This window comes from Hippoglossus stenolepis, chromosome 3 (genome assembly GCF_022539355.2).
Source record: "Hippoglossus stenolepis isolate QCI-W04-F060 chromosome 3, HSTE1.2, whole genome shotgun sequence".
Classification (NCBI taxonomy): Eukaryota; Metazoa; Chordata; class Actinopteri; order Pleuronectiformes; family Pleuronectidae; genus Hippoglossus; species Hippoglossus stenolepis.
The window spans coordinates 5,884,486-5,902,992 of record NC_061485.1 but is presented as its reverse complement, the minus strand read 5'-3'; the positions used below and the strand labels follow the sequence as shown (position 1 = coordinate 5,902,992).

Here is an 18,507-nt window from a genome sequence, read left to right as displayed (position 1 = left end):
ATACCTAAACTTTACTTGGTATAACAATATAACATTTTAAATTAAAAAATATTATTATATTGTAATAAATGAAATGGAGCAATATATTTTAGCTTTTTATTTTATATTTCACTCTATTTTATTTTGTTTTATTATTCTCTTCATGTTTTTATTATATAGGATTTTAGGCAACTCTGACTGTTTTATGATAAGAAATAGGAATGGAAAAATTTTAATAAAAATTATGATTATATTATAATAAATTGTTTTTTAAAAGAGACTGGGGAGACTTAGCAAAGTGAGCAAATGGCAAATTAATTGGAGCAATTATTGCGATTCTAGCCTTTTATTCATATTGTATTTAGTTTTATTATTGTACTTCTATTCATGTTTTTATTATATAAGATACAAGCAGCAATAGGATGATGCAAACCTTGTATTTAAAATCTTACTTCACCAGACGACTACAAGTATTCAAATGTATAAATATATAAAAACAAATACAATTTTACAAAATGGATCATCGTTGTTATATTTTTATATATTATTATAGAAATATATTGTTTAATTTATTTGTTCTGTGAAATTTTCTGGAGAATGTGATAACTCAAGCTCTGGACGTTTTCAGAACAGAATGTAAAAATACACCAAGAAAATTTTGGGGAAAATTCACAGAGAGTGAGTAAACTGCAACAAATGCAAAGCTGGAAAAACTAAAATCATACAAATATGTCAGGATGAAAAACAGATGCCATAGAAGACACCAACAAAGTGAAACAAGATTCTAGAGTTGTGTACATGTGCTTTTAAAACAGGGGATTTTTTACAGTGGAATTTATAACGTCACGTCCTGCCTCCTCTCCTGAATAATCCGGAAATGATCCCAAACAATCTCCTGCTGCATTCTTCAATGTGAAAGAGAAACTCTGGAAAACATCTCGACCCAATTTTTTTGGGACATCTTCCGTAGTTCATGTCTGAAAACTGCTTAATTGGCATTTTTGAGCTGTACACTGCATTTTAATTACATGCTTTATACTATATAATATATATCCAAACTATTTTTAATCAGATTTTACGCTTTTTTGTCTCTAGAACTATTCTGTGACTGTTCTCTTTGAAAGGCGTCAGTCTGTTATTTCTGACCTCATACTACCTACAGCAGTGTTTCTATTTCTGCCTCTAATCACATTTGCGGTGCTGCAGGCTCAAGCAGCTTGTGGCGTTCAGGAGACGCCGCAGCACGAACACGAGGTAACGCTAGAGGTCAAGTCCAGATTTAAATCTCAATTCCTCCTCGACACCAACTCAATTACTCACATGCACATTTAACTTGTCTGCAAGGGGGGGGAGAAGAAGAAGAAGAAGAAATCCCTGTGTCACTGTTGTCCAGAAGATTTATTAAAACACATTGAACAAATACACAGAATACAAATAAAAAGATGACAATTCACTTTTTTTTTCATTCGTTTGCTATACAGAACAAATATCAGAACCATAACACTGCTCGGAGCTCGTTGTCTGTAAATGCTAGATACACTACCGCCTCCTCGAAGTGAACCGTCAGACGCTTCACATGCTGTGCATTCGCTGCAACAAAGGTGCCTTTTATCAGGGTCTTTTGGTAGCTTTAGAAGCCATGTTAATAAGCATGTACATACATTGTTAACATATTTATAATATTAGACTGAAGCCTTGTTTTCTAACAGACGTTACATTCGTACTGACTTCAGTTTGATTGCATTTCATTGCAGTATGTTTTTGATGTCGTCTCGTGGTCGTCACTCCAGAGGGGGGAAAAAGACAAGATTTTGACTGATGAGCACGTACGGCGCACACTGCAGTTCTGTGGCAAACACCATCCAGCAGACATTCATCTTCTTCTATGTTCCAGTTTGATACGCAAATCTATAGCAGACGGACTTATCTCTGAAAAAAAAATCGTTCAAGTATTTACATGTTTCTGAGGTTGTATCTGTCAAGCAACCTAATACATGTCATGGTCGAGTAATCGGTGACGTGAAAGGAAACACAGCGAACAGAACAGCACTGATTCACACTGACAAAGAATAGCGCAGAAAAACCGATGTGATGCACTTCGAGCTTCGTCTCGCGGGCAAAATAGTTCTGCTCGTGTTTTAGTTGAGTTAAAAGCGAGTCGGAGATCCGAGGGGCGAAGAGGCTGCAGTCACACAATCAAAGTTAAGTGGAAAAGATGAGAGCACCTCAGGACAATCATCTCGTATCGTCGAAGAGGAGAGTAAGAAAATACGCTCGCCGCCCCTGTACAACACTTCCTCCTCAGTTTAGATTAGTCCAATCACAGTCGTCATCCCCACAATGTCGAATAAGTGCTGCGGGCGAGGACACAAACTGGAGACGCCAAAGAAAATGTGTCGATGTCGAGAGGAAGTTTCACTTTGAGACCAAATATTTGAGCCTTGGTACGAAATAAATTGGATTGGATTCATAGAAGATTGCTTCACGTAGTGGACACTTTAGTGCATGATAACAACTGATGGATATGTGGATAAACCGGGCTGAAGTGCCGTCACACCAGGCAAAGCAATAGGCAGCAGCACACTTTCGAAAGAAAATAACCCATAACTGAGGAAAGTGTAAAAGTGAAGACATCACCTTAGAGTTGATGTTGTGCAACACTGGTCCTTAAAAAGCTGATAAATAGACAATATTCCTTCAAATGGAGGTTTAGACGGCGACAATAACAGTTTCAGGTGTCACCTCCGCGTCGAAGAACTAACTTTACCGGATCTTCTTCTTCTTTAATGGCACCAAATACATCTAAGTTTACATAAAGAGAAGCAAAGTAAAGCTCATATCGAGACTCAATGTTCCATCGCACCTTAAGGACTTTACTTCTCATTCAGTTGTATCAACGGGGGAACTGGGAAAGTCCCTGGGACGTATGAGAGAATTAAAAAGTCACTCTCCACTCACAACTCTGTGGGTTTGACCCTGGATGTGGATGTGGACCAGATGTGTTTTTGTTTATAGTGCAGTCCAGGGGTGTAATTCACAGAGGAGTGGGGGGGGGGGCCCAGGGGACATGTCCCCCACGCGTTTTCAGAAGGCAGAACAGGATCCCACCACGTTTTACTATCAGATAATGTTATATATATTTAAAAAATCACACAGCCTGCAGGCACTATGCGTACGATGGGGTATTAGGGCCATGTTGAAGAATGAAAATTCAGAGATTTCATGAATAAATTAAGTTGTAATAGTACGAGAAAAAAGTTGTAATTTAGGACATTTGTCATTTTACAGAGGAAATATCAGAAGATCTGTCGCCTGCGTTAAGATGAGGAATGTGGAGAATCTTGTCAAGTCTCACAAATAACATGATCCGTAATAATTTGGCACATAAGCTCTACATTAGACATAAGTATCTGGATTATACTGGTATAATATACTGGTCTGCAGGGTTTAACTTGATCACATCTGCATGTTAATCAAAGAGGTTTCATAGGTTCACAGTGAGATTGTTTGAAGAGTTTGATCCTTTTTGCTTCTTAATCTTCTTAAAATTACAACTTTGTTCTCGTGGTGTTTTCAACTTTATTCCTAATGTCTCTGAATTTTCTTTTTTCTTAAAAAACTGATTCTCATTCAAACCAATTTAAACATCCAAACTCAAAAATGGCCCCAAATGTCCAAATGTTCTTTCTAAAGTTAGCTCACGTTATAAATATTCATAATGAGATCATGTTGGATTTTCAATATTAAATCATTTCATATGAGCACAGTCGTCTCGAGTAATTTCCAATTCATGAAACATTGAATATCTCAGCATTTAGTTCAGTTTGGAGCCTGAAAGTGAGACAGTGAGAGAGAGAGAGTAGGACAACTACCACCCATACACTGTGTACAGTTCATTTAATATCATGATATAATTATAGCCTGAATGGGGTCGGATAAATGTAGTTTCAATAAATAAATACATGACTTTTAACCATTTTAACAGTTATATGTTATTAAAGAAGAAAGTGGACTGTATAATCATAGAAACCCCACGAAGGCTATAATTCCATTATGTCTAGAAGTAGTTTTCCAGCTCTCTTTGTCACAACCGTCCATTTCGTGAAGGGCACGGATCTAATTCATTTAAAGACATGGTGTCTTACCTCGTGTCGGGGTATCAGAAAAAACAAAAGCCCTTTTGAGGATTCGTGCCTGTCTCTGTACCCCACCCCCCCCAACCCACCCCCACCCCCACATTCTAAATCATAATCCTGCCCCACTGGCCTCCAGGGTTAAGCTCTACCGCCACTACTAACATTCAAATATAGAAAGAATCACAAATATCGTACCATACACAGAAATACTAAGTCGTCTCTGAAATGCATTAAAAACCGTTTCTTCTGCTCCGCCCCGACCTTCGTACGTGTCTCCAAGCCCGGCGTCTGATTTCATCCACGTATTGTACACGTCTTTTTACTATGATTAGACCTATGTGAGGTAAAATAAACAGCAGTCTCTGAGTATATACAGTACAAGAGGCCGACCCTCACAGGGACCTGCAGTCCAGTGTGACTGCAAGCTACCAGCGGGTGGCAGTCTTACGAGGATTCAGACAGACTGTGTCCAGCTACTGCATACATGATAATAGCTTCTGATGCATTCAAATCAATACTGTATCCACTGGTTACTACATGAATGACAAAACCACATATTCATTTAAAGTAACGATAGCGGCCCCCCCTCAGTAAAAACAATCTCTTATCAAACTATGACTGAAGACGTCCTCGACTCCGCTCGTCTTCACAGAGGAGAAGCTCCAGTGGGGCACAGTCACAGTGTACAATGAGTGGGTGGATGGGTAAAAGCAGCAGGGCGCACGCGGAATCAAACAGTCGAGGCTGGCACAAATTAAACACACATTCCAAGATTAGATTGAGCCCCAATCGAGAGCATCAGGAACCGAGTTCTGCCTCGTAGTGGGAAAAAGAAAAGTCCTCCGTCAGGGGAACTGCTCCTTCCTCCCTCCTCCTCCTCCCTTCTACTGGAGTACTTGTATACGATCCTCAAAAGGTAAAAGTGCAATTGTTATAAGATAGATACATCTGCATTAAAAAGTTAATCGCCTCATCCGTAGACAGCAGGGAGCTTGATGTTGTAGATTCGAAGGAGCGGGAGAACGAGGACGATGAAGCAGAAGGAGATGGGCGACTGTCGTCCGTGCAGATTCCACCCCGGAGGGTTTCTGCCCTCGGGTCAGAGTTACAACGCTCGTCTAGTCCTCGATGCAGATGACATCACTGGGTTTGCCTGACTTGAGGTCCGGCGTGACGGCGTCTCTCAAGGAGTCGAGTGACTTCTTGTCCAGATGGCTTGTGGGGGGTGGGGGGCCGTTAGCGGACACTGAGGAGGACGAGAGATGGAAAATGTACTCGTTCGTCGCAGCAGAATAATTATCAGTGTTTAGAATCTTTCTCACCGTAGAATCTTATGATTCAGTGACTAACAAACAGAAGGAACAATGTAAATTCAGCAATAATGTAATTTATTAACATTAAAAACTGAAAGTGAGCATAAACAGAATCAGGACATTGGTCTGTAAACACAAACACAATGTTTATACCCCAATTAGGATATGGTAACTTTTGTTAAATGTCATAATTCAATTTCATAATGATGACAAGACGTAATTTATACTGATGATGAATGATTGGCTAATCCAGACAAACTGATTATCTTATTATCTGATTATCTGATTATCTGATTATCTTATATCTTATTATAAGCTCTGGATTGTCTCTCGTCCAATTATTCATGCAGATATCTTGGAAAATGTGGTTTTCTGATCATATTTCAGTTGAACTTGCACTTAATCTTTGACCAATCAGCTCCAAAAGTTAATTATCTGGAGAAACATGCCTACGTATTAATCCCACCAAGTTTGGTAGAAATCTGTCCATGCATTTTGTAGTTATATTGTACACACACACACACACACATGCGCAGGGTGATGCTGAATCGCATGTCAAATTTAAGAGATCATTTTCACATGAAAAACATTGAAAAAAACAATTTACAGTTAAACATCAGAACGTCCTCCCTCTCCCAGTTGTTTCAAGTCACCTGTTATCCACTGCAGATGTTGATCCTTACCGCTGACGTAGGGTCCCATAGGCATCTGGCTGTAGTTCACCATGGGCTGTCCACCCGGGCCCCTGAAGCCGCCGCCGAAGCTGCTGCCGTACATCTGGGAGCAGCCGAACGCCCCCTGGCTGAAAGGCTGAGGGACAGACATGAAGTTAACCTGCTGTGTGAGGGATTCACAGGACCAACAACACAAGACATGTTAATCAAACGACATGTAATAAAGATTCAAAATATTGTCTCAGTCGCTCTTTCAGATACATTTCTTTCCTGCTAAAAAAAACCAAGGACACCGAGTCAGATCGGCAACAGTTTCCCTGGTAACGACAGGAGCTGAGCATAGCAACCAAAGAAGCGCAGTCGGGACATATGATGAATATATAACCTGTTGTATAAGTGAAAATAAAACACACGCTCCTGTTGGGGAACAGGTGCAGGAGACGAGAAAGTAATGAGACAGACGAGTCTTGGTAAAACTCCTCTGGGACCGAGACGTGGTGGAAGTGAACAACTACTTTTCTTGACTTTGCACCTGGGGGAAGTTTCCCATCGGGGATAGTGAGTCTCCACAGGTTCCCTCTCAAGGAACAATGTGGGAGCTGAGTCGTGACTACAGAAACACTTCAGGGTTTTTAGACCGTAGCCGTTTAATTTGACCAAGTTCTTTCACACGTTTAACTGACAATAGTTTCCTCAGCAAGTAGAAACCTTTAAAGGTGCAGACGGGAACGTTTACAAAACAAACTTTTTTGTCGTAATTGTGAAAAACTGTTGCTATGGTCTGTTGCCATCGTGGTTCACTACACAGCAAGAGTTAGCCACATGCTTTACTTTCGGCCAGCAGCAGATTCTGTGTTATTGTGATGATGCAGTCGGGCAAACGTTAGCTTGTTTTCGATTATGCTCGTTACTGTCACAGTCTCCATGGAGTTTATTAGTTATAATCTCTATAAACAGATTTTACAGGTGAATTAGCAGAATCTGTCGGCGAGGGGCAAGATTTTGGGGCCGGAAGCTTCTGCTTTCTGTTTCTAGTTTGTTTCAAGTTATTATTATTATTATTATCATGAGAGATTGACGTGTTTGCTTTCTTCTTTAAAGTCACGTGACCCTCCCTGACCACCACATCTCACCTGCTGCGGCGGAGGCTCGCTGCCTCGGCTGGTGAGGCGGCTCAGGATGCTCCTCTCGGACATCTGCAGGCGCGCCGACACCGGTGGGATCCGGGACAACATGTTGGGCAGTCGAGTCACATCGGCTTTCATGTCGCTCAGAAGTTCCTCCAGCTGGTTCAGCACTGAGAGAACACAGAGAACACACAACACGTCAGAGAGAGGAACACACAACACATCAGAGAGAGGAACACACAACAAGTCAGACAGGTGTTTCACTTCTGTTCATTAAATGCTGCAATTGTGGTATCAAATTAGTGAGAAAAAACCCACAACTGAGACTAAAAGCAGGGAAAAGTTTGGAGAAATCATCTTTAAAATTAAAGAGCGAACTCAAATCATTAGAAAAAATGAGCTGGGGGGTGCTTGGGCCTGAAATTAACAACTGCCAAAAGCTAAATGCCATAAAATCTTCCAGTGGCAGATGAATCAGCGAAGGGTCACAGGCGGCAACATTTTGAAACAATAACATTTTAACTCTTCAGTGTTTCGTCTTGGCCTCGTCCCAAACTTCTTACTAATCGCTGTCGGCGTGTTGATTTGACGATGAGGTAAATTAACATTAAATGATGCCTCTGTGTCAAACAGCTTCTTTTCAGCTCCTCACGTTAACTCACCTGTTGTGTGGATGTAAAGAGTTTTCAAAGATCGCAATGATTTGTAAAATGTCGTTATCAAACCCTCGTGACATGGAAATGTAATTGAGGATTGATATTTTATGGTTGTACAATAAATTTGATTATAAATAAATAGAAATAGAAAGAAAACACAAATACAAACAAATATATAGAACGTCAATTCAGAAACCTTTGTATAAAATGTAATAAATATTCTTTTAATGAAGCATAAACATAAATGCACATCCTTTCTGCATTGTTTATTCTGTAAAATAAACGTTTTCATGTCGGTATCGAGTAAAAATAAATCAAACATGATTTTAGAGAATATAAGTTGATTTTCATTTGAATCAGGTTTCTCTAAATTACTTCATTAAAAGATATATCTTTAGTGTTGCTACAGCAATAATAGTACTATTAAGTTAAACATCTATTATTCCAATGGATAAACATAGTGGTAAAAAAATTTGAAATCAAGATATTGATACTTCTGGGGAGATTTCAGCAGATACATTTTTAAACATTCATTTCATGCAGATTTTGTTTTGGAGCCTCTGGCAGACGAGGCCGAGGTTCATTACATCTGTTGCTATCTCTGAGACCTTTGTGCAGCACGGCGTTCGCCGGCTTGTTCCCACCCAGGGACTCTTTGGACAGGTGCTGGTGGGACTCGGCCAGACATTCCACCTCAGCAAAGCGAGTGTTGAGGGCCATGGCCGGGTGGCTGGGGTCCTGGGTCATGTTCAGGTAGGCCGCCCGCCGCAGCTGCTCCTCGATCACCAGAGCCTGCTCCAGCAGCTTCAGGGAGAAAGACAGAGAGGAAGGAGAGAGAGAGGGTGAATCACAGAGGGCGAAGGGCAGAGGGAAATATTCAAATAAAACAAATCCTCTAATCCTTGAACTCGTTTGTTTTCAGTTGTTTTGATTTTAATTATGAAAACTCAGCGATTTGCCTTAAAGCGGCGAGCCAGGAACTTGTTCTTCATCTCTAGGTAGTTGCCCTTGTGTATCTCAGTCTTAAAGGGCTCGTTGAGAATCGCATAGCGGGGGTCGTTCTGAATGTCTTGCCAGCGAGCGTAGCCGTGTCTGAGTCGGATTCAGGGTCAAGAAACAAAAACAGACAGAAGCACAGAAAACCTCATAAAAGTTCTTCAAATAAAAACAGCGAGAGTTTTAAATTGCTCCTTCCACCGCACCTCCCCTCCGGCCGTGAGCAGCTCCATCACCGTGGCACAGATGCTGGAGCCTCTCGCTCGCACATCTGGGAAAAGGATACGTTACGATGCCAGCCAGCAGCCAATAGTCGTGGCGACGGTGCCAGATGTCGTGCATCTTTCCAGAGGACAGCGCGGCTCGCTCTTCGGTTTGCCACAGGGTGTGCAGCTCTGACGGCAGCGATTCAAAGACAGAGGGTGTGTGTTTTTAAACAGAAACACAAAGTAGGTAAGTGAGAAACAGTGAGAGCACATTAACAACACAATCAAGACGGATGACAAAACACGACAACTTCACTATGGCGCCTGAAATAAAACAACCAGTGTTCAGAGAGCACAACTCCAGGAGACGTTAAACAAAGTCTGGCAGGAGGATGTGATATTATTAAACTCGGGAGAGAGTCATGAAATCAAAATGGTTATATTTAGGGCGAAGAGCTTCCAGCTGTGAGGAAAACAATTTCTGAGTGAAATCAACTCGAGTGCTGTCGTCCCACTTCCTTTATTCACTGCTCATTTGTCTCCAGATAACATCACAACTGGCTTATCGCTCCGTCTCTTAACGACAGAAAAATCATTTAAGTTCCCCCGATTAAATCTCAGCCGCACAATATTACACAACAACATTATGGAAATGAGTCAGAGCCTTTTAACAACACAAGCTTTTGTTTTCGTATTTTTTTAGACCAACGTCCAACATGAGATTCAAGTTTAATCCACAAGATTTAAAACTAAAATAATCAGACACGTCATGTTTGTTCACTGCGACGTATCGGGGCCATATTCAAGAAATTAAATTCAGAGATTTCGAGAATAATGTCAAAATATTACGAGAATAAAGTTGTTATTCAACGAGAAAATTTGTAATTGACAAGAAAGTCATGATTTAAGAAAAAAGTCGTAGAGTTGTAACATTACGGTCTGTGTGGTTCTTTCTTCAGAGTTTCATACAATAGACTTACACAGACATTCCTCATTTTAACTCAGGTGATTTTCTAATATTCCCAGATAAAATAACATGTAGCTTAAAATTATGATTGTGATATCTACTTTCTCTCCTATATTTACAAAATATCTTTCCCCTCTTTAATTGGCCCTAATACTACGTTATAGTTAAGTTACATGAAGACTATTTAAACATCTATTTCTCCATGTGAGCGAATTATTCTCATAAACATGAAAACACACCGCAAACCATCGAACATAATATTCTCTATAGTTTCAAAAGCTACGTCACATTTTCTTTTTTAAACTAAAAACTCAGAAACTTATTCTTACCTGTAAAACCTCCGTCAGCGATATTAAACATGAACTTGGCTTTGAATCCATTTCTGTCGTCCTTCCTGCTCTCGTCCAGCTCCTCCAGAGTGTCTTTGTCCCCGTTCAGCCGACCCTCCAACGCGTCTTCACTCTTCACGTCGTCTGCAACAGCGACGACAGAGGAGTCGATTCAAAAGAGGAACAAACAACCAAAGAGGAATATCAGCGATGCTTCGAGGATCGATAGTCTGCATACCTGGCTTATTCTCCTTGTCTTCACTTTTCGCCAGAGGAGAATCGTTATCTCCTTTTTCTGAGTCCCTGCAGGGATCCGCTGAGGATGAAAGAGGCATTTAAGGTGAAATTAAAAAACCTCACAGAGAAAAACACAAAAATCTGCAGCGCCCGGACCGTGCACCACTCACTTTTAGGTGAGATTTGAGCGGATGACAGCTCTGCCTGCTTCAAAGCCGACTCTTTGGGGTTGGCAGATGGCTCTGTCTTTGTGGAGGGCGACTCGGTGCTGTCCCTCTCATCTCCCGTTTTCTCCTCTGAGCTGGCCTTGCTCTCCTCGCTGTCAGCCGCCTTCTCAGGTACAGATGCCGGCTCCGAGCTGGAGGTCTGTCGAGGGAGAAGCGGCGAGGACGGTTCGCGGGGAGGAAAGAGGAGGAAAGTTGGCAGAGGGCAAAGAGACGAGTTAAAAGGTGTGGAAGTTTGACAACAGCGTCTTCGGAGACAACACGCGTGGTGGTTTTAAAGCGTAATGAAGCACGGGAAGACGGACAAGACGACAGAGGAGAGCAGAATGAAAGTGGCGGCTGGTGGAGGGACGAACTCACCTCCTGCTCTGACACTTTCTTGCTGTCTTGCTCTGTGGTCTCCTTGTCCTCCATGCTCCCCAGGAGGGACTCGCTCTTCTCTGCAAGTCAGAAAACAGCAAAAACTCAAACTTCCATCTTTTAAAAAAAAAATCTCTCTGAGCATGAGCTTCAGAGCGAAGGGAGAGAAGTGAAACGCTTTGTTCTGACCGGGGGGGACGGGGGTGCCAGGCTGAGTGGCCACGGGGCTCGCCGGCACCGGCGTGTTGGGGTCGGAGGAGACGCTCTCCGTCAGTTTCTTCAGCTCCATCCCAATGGGAATCAGATCTGGAGAACTCAGCTTCCCGTTCACGTGCTCGAACTCCTGCACCTGCACAGAGATTCACTCACATGAGATCTGTGACTGTGACATGTGAGATCATCATTAGATTATATACATCACATTATATGAATTATATATATGATATTAGATATATTTAACTTAATAATTCTACTTTAATTTGCTTTTAGTTCAGAATTAGCATAGTTTTTAATTTAGTGAAGATGAAACAATCAGATTATTGATTCATTGGTTTGTCGAGTGAGTCCTGACATTTTCTGTTGTTGTTGGTTTGTTGTTTGTTTGTGTGTTTGTGTGCAGAATTACACAAAAACTGCTAAATGCATTTTCATGAAAGAACCCATTCAATTTTGCCGTTTACAAAAAGGTTGATCCCGGAGTTTTTTTTTGACATTTTCACCAATGTCCCAGGAAATAACAGATTTATGTGAGTGAGTACAATTTGGTGCAGATCCAAATAAAACCGATGGGTAGATGAGATCATGAGGATCGATTTGATTTGTATTTTTATGAACCTGTCACTCCTCCACAATGGAAATTATGATTCCATGACTGTTTTGCTATCTTAGCGATAGGGAGTGATTGAAGTTGAAATATTCCTGCAGCTTCTCAGATGAGATGATCTGCTGCTTTTCATTGGAAAATATCACAGTGATGTGAATGTCACGCTGAATCTGCAGACACCTGCAACGACTAAAACCAGATCTACTGGGGGACGGATCTTTTTCCCAGTGTCTGAGTAAAGTGAGGTTTCCCCATAATAATTAAACTTCATCTAGTGTCTCTGCTAAATTGTACGACAAACCAAAACAACACAATAGGTGTATGAAGGTGATGATGTCATATATATTTTGATATATATCATGAAGTCTATTAATTGATTAGTTACTTTGCTGGTTGAAATAATTGTGAAAGATGCCAAACATGGATTCCAGCCTCTCAAATGAGACAATTTGCTGCATTTCTTTGGGAAATACAACTGTAATCTGAATATTACAGGGTTTTGTATTTTGAAATATGAACCCTGATTCCCAGAGAATACACAAACCCTTTTCCTCTCCTGCGTCTACAGCCTCGCAGAGCAAACAAACATCTGAATTTGTAGTTTGAGCGGAAAAACAGCATCTTGTCTGCATCTGCCTCTCGGTGAACAGTTTGACCCACTTTCTCTAATCTCTCGGCGCCGCAGCAGAGAACCCGGTGTTTTGGTGTTGTACCTTTTTCCTGACGAGGGACATGACCCCGATCCTGGTGAGAACGTGCTGGCGAGACAGCCCCTCTCGTGGGACGCCATCAGCGAAGGTCTCTGCCCCGTCCGCCCCCGGCTCACATAGATGTCTCATGAACAGGGACACATAGGCCCTGATGAAGAAAACACTTCAGAGTTAGATTCCTCTGAGTTTAAAAACATGGCGTTGGTGCTGTCGACAACTGGGGAGAAAAGGAGTAAAGGCAGCACCTGTAGCATTAGTAGCAGTATTAGAATGTGGTAGTAGTGGTTGTTCATGTAAATCCAGGCTGATCGATATATTGATTGGATGATAATATCGGCCAATATGACACATATCTGCATTTATGTTTGTCGATATAAAAACTAAGATGCCCATTCACGCTTCTTAATTGAAGTTGTATGTATTGTTTTCTTTTTATTTATCTATATGGGTATTTTATAAGCTTATTACAATATTTCTAAACTGGATCCATATTTAAATTGGACTACTTTACTTTTTTAAGGCTTTAATTTGTCTATGGTAGTTTTCTATTCCTGTGAGTTTGGAGAAGGCTTTGAAAAAGCATTTAAACCTTCATGTTTAATGTAAATTAAATTATGATGTAAGACCCAACAGAACAAATGAAATATGGAGAATACAGAACAATTAGAGACTAACGACCTCTGTGTCTGTAGAATATTCACTATGACAACAGTGGAAGCAGTTTCACAAGCTGTTAGAAGACCAGTAACAGTAACAGCCGTCGAACCAGTAGAGTCAGTAGTGACCAGTCACCAGTGGTGGTAAAACTTTATTTGCTCGTACTTTGCTTTAGAAATAAACAAACAGAACTCAGGGCTACAAAGATTGTGAATATTTATGTGCAATGTTTGGGTTTGGTTCATTATACAGAGAGAGAGGTAACCCTGAAACTGGCAAGGCCGACTTTTAGAGAGTTTATGAGAGAGTTCTGGAGCTTTGCTCTGGGCAAACCAATTAAATATGAGAAGCCGACCAAACAGCCGGGAACTGCTTCTTAACTTGGCAGAGAAAAGCCCTGTGTGAATAGACAGTTATGGTTGAATCACATAAAACCATCACACGCTCAGTATAGAAAACTACCGGACTCTCACCTGAACTCGCGCTCGCTCTTCCCTCGCAGGTCCCTCACCAGCCAGTGAGAGTTGAAAGCGTCCTGCGGCGGCATGCCCCAGCGCATGATGGCGTTGAGGAAGGCTTTCCTCTGGCGGGCGTTGAACCCCAGGACCTTCGAAAGAGAAAGAACAGCTTCAGACTGAGAATCTCAACCAACAACCAGAGCACATTGCAAGAGCACGTTACTCTCATAAACACATAAGACTGATTGTACTGAACTACCTGGTGTATGTACAATCATGTGTTATGTGTATTGCCTGTTTTATAAAGTAACTAGAAGGTCACTCAGCAGATTATTATACCTTCAGCTACACTTACGGTTTGTGTTTGTTATTCCATCAGATGATTGGATGCCACCACGTTCCCACACGATCTCAGCAATTACTTTGGTGAATACAACTTTATTATGACCCATTATAAGAATAATGGCCGAAAACTACACAAAAATAATGATCATGTTGTGAAGAATCTGATTTATTGTTATAGAGCGCACACCCCCAACAGTCCCCTTATGAAACCACATTTAAATTCACTAGATCCAGATTTAACAGACTCATACATCAGTCCCATAAAAATGCCAGATTTTTTTCATCAAGATCTACGTTTTATTTCCTGAGAAAATGGGGAAAACTTTGGAAAAATAAATACCTCGATGCGCCAAAATTTAAATGGGTTCTTTTCTTGGCCCACGTCCGATGCTTCCACTAAGTTTTGTGGAAATTTACCAAGTTTTCTTTTTGCTGACAAAGAAACAATCCAGCCCACAAAGCAACTTACGGGGTGAAAACATAACCTCATTGGCGGAGGTAACAACAAAGCAATCATTTATTGATCTTTAATCTGTCTTATCGCAGAGTAGTGATCGATTACACAGGATCAGCTGGGGATTGGTGGTGTTTGCTTGGGCGTCAGCTTGTTTTGATGCTAAATGTTGGTCCCTCATCCCAAGATGTGTTGCTTTATACCCAGTGTATCTTGAAAAAAAGGACCTCGAGCCCTGACATACCTCAATACTGCCTCCAACACGGGCCAGTAATGGAGGCAGAGGTTTGTCTCTCTCGCTTTTCATCTGCCGACGAGACTGTCTGCGACCTCCTACAACAAAACAAGTCACATCCACTGTCAGAAGGATCCTTCCCTCGGTGTAATGTGGACGTCACCACTCACAGAGAGGCACTGTACTTGGAAAACCGCCCGATGATGATGTCATACGCTGATGCCTACCTTCAGGCCTCTCCTCGAAATCTTCGTCCTCGTCCTCGGACCCCACGGAGTACTCCGACTGATTGTCTGAAAGATCATCCTGCCACTCTGAGCACATACATCACAGAGAAACAGTACATTGTGTTCGCTTCCGTTGGTGGCCACCTGAGGGCGCCGTGGCACTGCCGATTACCGCAGACCACAAGAGCCGGGAGAAGGCTCACGCTCTGCCGCCCCCCTGTCCTCTGGAAGTGAGGTGAGAGAGCACTACTCTGCCAGACAATCACTCCAGACTTAGAGAGCACTCTGAGCTGTGAAATCTCTCACTCGGTCGGCTGCTGTTGAACTGTGGCGGAGCTTCAGAACCAGCCGAGGAAACTCGATAACCGAGACACCTGAGAGCTTCAGGCCAGTGTAACGCTCCCTGTGGTGGATTTGATGGAGGTCAACAGCTCTCGTTCACACTGGGTGATTAATTTCTGTCCAGTTTTTGCCTAAATTGTACAATTATTCTCCGTTAAAGGGATTATACACAGAAACATTTTAAATTCAAGCACGATTTACTCCTTCTACCACTATGTCGATGGGGGTGGGTGCAGTGTTTGAGTCCACAAAAAACTTCTGGAGTTTCAGGGGTAAACTTTGTTGCAGCAGAATCCAATACAGTTGAAGTCGATGGTGTCTTATTCTTCAGACGTGATAAAAACAACACAACATGCCTCCATGCTGCTCCTGTGGTGTCATCCAAGTGTCCGGAAGCCCCGACATTCAAATTCGACTCGAAACTACGTCATTTACACCAAGTCTACCCTGATAGCCTCCTCAGAGGTGCGTTTACAAACCCTCGGGCACCTCAGAACACCGCACACACTCTTGCCCAAGGGCACGGGCTGGGTGCGTTTATTTGAGGCTACGTCAGCTAGCATAGCCACTTCCGGTACTGGACTTTTAGGGTTAAAACTTGGTGTAAATGACCTCGTTTCGAGTTGAATTTGAATGCCGTGGGCTTGCGGACACTTGGATGACACCACACGAGCACTATGGAGGCATGTTGTGTTGTTTCTGTTGTTTTAATTCGTCTGAAGAAGAGTTCACTTCGGCTGCAACACTGTTTACCCCTGAAACTCCAAAAGTGATCCGTGGACTCAAACACTTCACCCTTCCCCTCCATCGGCGTAGTGGTGAGTAGAAAACGAGTGAACTTTCATTTCTGGGTGAACTATCCCTTTAACCTGCTCATGAAAGCCGAGCATGTGAGGAAACAGCAGCAGCAGCTTCAGTGTCACTGTTCTGTTATTGAATTAACAGGATATCACACTATCGATCGCAGCACTCGGTGCACGAGAGCTGCTGACGTGCAGAAGCCAGCAGAGAGGAAGGTCCACTGGTCTGTGCAATGATGCCATCGACGCAACAAATCTCCTGTTTCCGCAAAGTCTCAAATGACTGCAGGGAAACGTCACATGTTGCGTTGAGCTGTTACACAACAAACATGCTACCATTTTGGTGGCTGATTGGCCGATCGGCCGCAGAATCGAGCGACTTCTTCTAAACGTCGATAGAAACGTTTTACTTTGAAAATCCCTGAGCTTATTTTTCGACAGAAACACTAAATTCTGTGAAATATCAAAAGTGTTAATCTTCAATCTCATCATAATTGGCGGCAGCTCCTGGAATTTAAAACACAGCATTTAGTATCGACTGCTCAGGCCTTAATACTCTGCTTAGCTGCTAAACTGCATGAAGATCATTTGAGGGTGAAAACAAACGGATCCATATTTTTTTTTTAAACCAAACAGGAGCCTGCTGAGTTGTTCTTTGGAAAATTGAGTCTTTTCTTTCTCAGAAATATGTTTTTGGCTCGTGTGCTACAAACAAGCCACAAAGCTTCTCTTGCATCACCTCTGCTCTTAAATCAGCGATGAGGCCAAATCCTGGTGCTAACTGGTAAAAAATGAACAATGGCGATAGTACAACATGGCTGTTGATTCAAAAATGCTGCAGGGAGAAATAATTCTGAACAACAATCTTAAAGATTAACACTTTATAAATTAGTCTCGGTGAAGGCAAAGCGACGAAGCAGGTGATGTGAGTCCTGTGTGTGTCTGTGTGTGTCTGTGTGTGTGTGTGTGTGTGTGGTGACGGAGCCTACCCTGATCCTCCTGCGTCGTGTCGTTGTAGTTGACCTGCTTCCGGATGCGCTTGCCTTTGCCCAGGTTCCGAGCCAGATCCTCCTGCTGCTGCTCGTAGTGGTGACGGAGGAGTTTCTCCCAGTAGTCTGGATCCACGTTCTCCTCCTGCTTGATGATCTCACGCTCCACCTCCTCCTGAACACACACACACACACACACACACACGCTAGTAAATGCTTTAATACTAGTTAATATAGATGAGTTAATAGAGGAAGAGATGTTGTGAATATGGGATATACAAATAAAACTTGGATAATAAAACTGAAATTTGGAAAACCTTTTAAATACTCTTATACAAATGAGATTTCCATCTTAAAGGTCTCTTTTTCCTTTGTGTGACCCCACTCGCCCGGATTTTCACCGGCTGAGGAACACGAGTACTTCCTCACCTCTCCCTCTTCCTCCTTCACCACGTACTGAGCCACCTTGAAGGAGCTCAGGTACTCATTCATGTTCTGGATCTCCGTGTCCTCGGTGGCGTCCCGGTCGCGGTCCAGCAGCTTGGAGATGGCGTCGTCGTCGTAGTGAATCACGTTGCCCTCCTCGCAATCTTTGGTGTCACCTGTTGATGAGAAGCCGAGTTCAATCTGTTGATGTTTGACCGCGTCTGCAAAGGAGAACTTTTGAACGAACTAGCCGAACCATAATTATATGGATTCACTGGCGTTTTGGGGTTTTGTCTGAGATTAGCTCCACACTCAGTGTTTTACTTTGTGAGTCACTGACATCTGCACAGCTGCAGCACAAACAGAGCAAGAGGAGGAACCACTTCTGCATTTGCAAGGATCAGGGTGAATGGAGATGTACGTTTGAGAAACACAAGTAGTGTTTAGTTATGACGTGGCAGACGGAGAATCAAGGGAACTTCTGGACACTGGACTCTGGACAATTCGGAGCATCAGACTTACCTGACATGGCCCGGGCCGCCTCGATTTCATCTTTGAAAAGCTCCTCCGTGCCAAACTTGAGGATGTCGTCCAGTTCCTGTTTGGACATGGAGCCGGTTTTGGAGCCCAGGCCCGGCCGCACCACCAGATGGGTCAGCATCATCTTCCTCTTGGCCACCTGAGTGATCCGCTCCTCCACCGAGCCCCGTGTCACGAAGCGGTAGATCATCACCTTCCTGTTTTGGCCGATGCGGTGGGCCCTGCTGAAAGCCTGGGGATGACGCACAGCACCGGTAAGAAGCAGCTACGACAACGGCTAAATAAATCACACAAGTA

The 18,507-nt window shown here is 42.5% G+C and overlaps 1 protein-coding gene across 9 annotated transcripts in view; it reads right to left on the bottom strand.

Annotated features, from left to right (window-relative positions):
• Positions 1 to 1,358: 1,358 nt before the first annotated feature.
• Positions 1,359 to 18,507, bottom strand: part of chd5 (chromodomain helicase DNA binding protein 5) — a 41,259-nt gene continuing 24,110 nt past the window's right edge. The window contains exons 23-40 of one of the 9 annotated variants that reach the window (XM_047339427.1): positions 18,193 to 18,442; positions 17,674 to 17,846; positions 17,245 to 17,419; positions 15,114 to 15,200; positions 14,896 to 14,984; positions 13,868 to 14,001; positions 12,741 to 12,885; positions 11,394 to 11,553; positions 11,205 to 11,284; positions 10,791 to 10,986; positions 10,622 to 10,699; positions 10,384 to 10,527; positions 9,168 to 9,276; positions 8,845 to 8,977; positions 8,473 to 8,689; positions 7,236 to 7,399; positions 6,082 to 6,265; positions 1,359 to 5,361 (exon numbers count right to left, since the gene is read on the bottom strand). In XM_047339427.1, coding sequence (XP_047195383.1) covers positions 5,234 to 5,361; positions 6,082 to 6,265; positions 7,236 to 7,399; positions 8,473 to 8,689; positions 8,845 to 8,977; positions 9,168 to 9,276; positions 10,384 to 10,527; positions 10,622 to 10,699; positions 10,791 to 10,986; positions 11,205 to 11,284; positions 11,394 to 11,553; positions 12,741 to 12,885; positions 13,868 to 14,001; positions 14,896 to 14,984; positions 15,114 to 15,200; positions 17,245 to 17,419; positions 17,674 to 17,846; positions 18,193 to 18,442 — 2,646 coding nt within the window. In that variant the 3' untranslated portion in view covers positions 1,359 to 5,233. The remainder of the gene's footprint in view (positions 5,362 to 6,081; positions 6,266 to 7,235; positions 7,400 to 8,472; positions 8,690 to 8,844; positions 8,978 to 9,167; positions 9,277 to 10,383; positions 10,528 to 10,621; positions 10,700 to 10,790; positions 10,987 to 11,204; positions 11,285 to 11,393; positions 11,554 to 12,740; positions 12,886 to 13,867; positions 14,002 to 14,895; positions 14,985 to 15,113; positions 15,201 to 17,244; positions 17,420 to 17,673; positions 17,847 to 18,192; positions 18,443 to 18,507) is intronic. The other 8 variants (XM_047339432.1, XM_047339428.1, XM_047339431.1 and 5 more) reach the window with 8 other exon arrangements.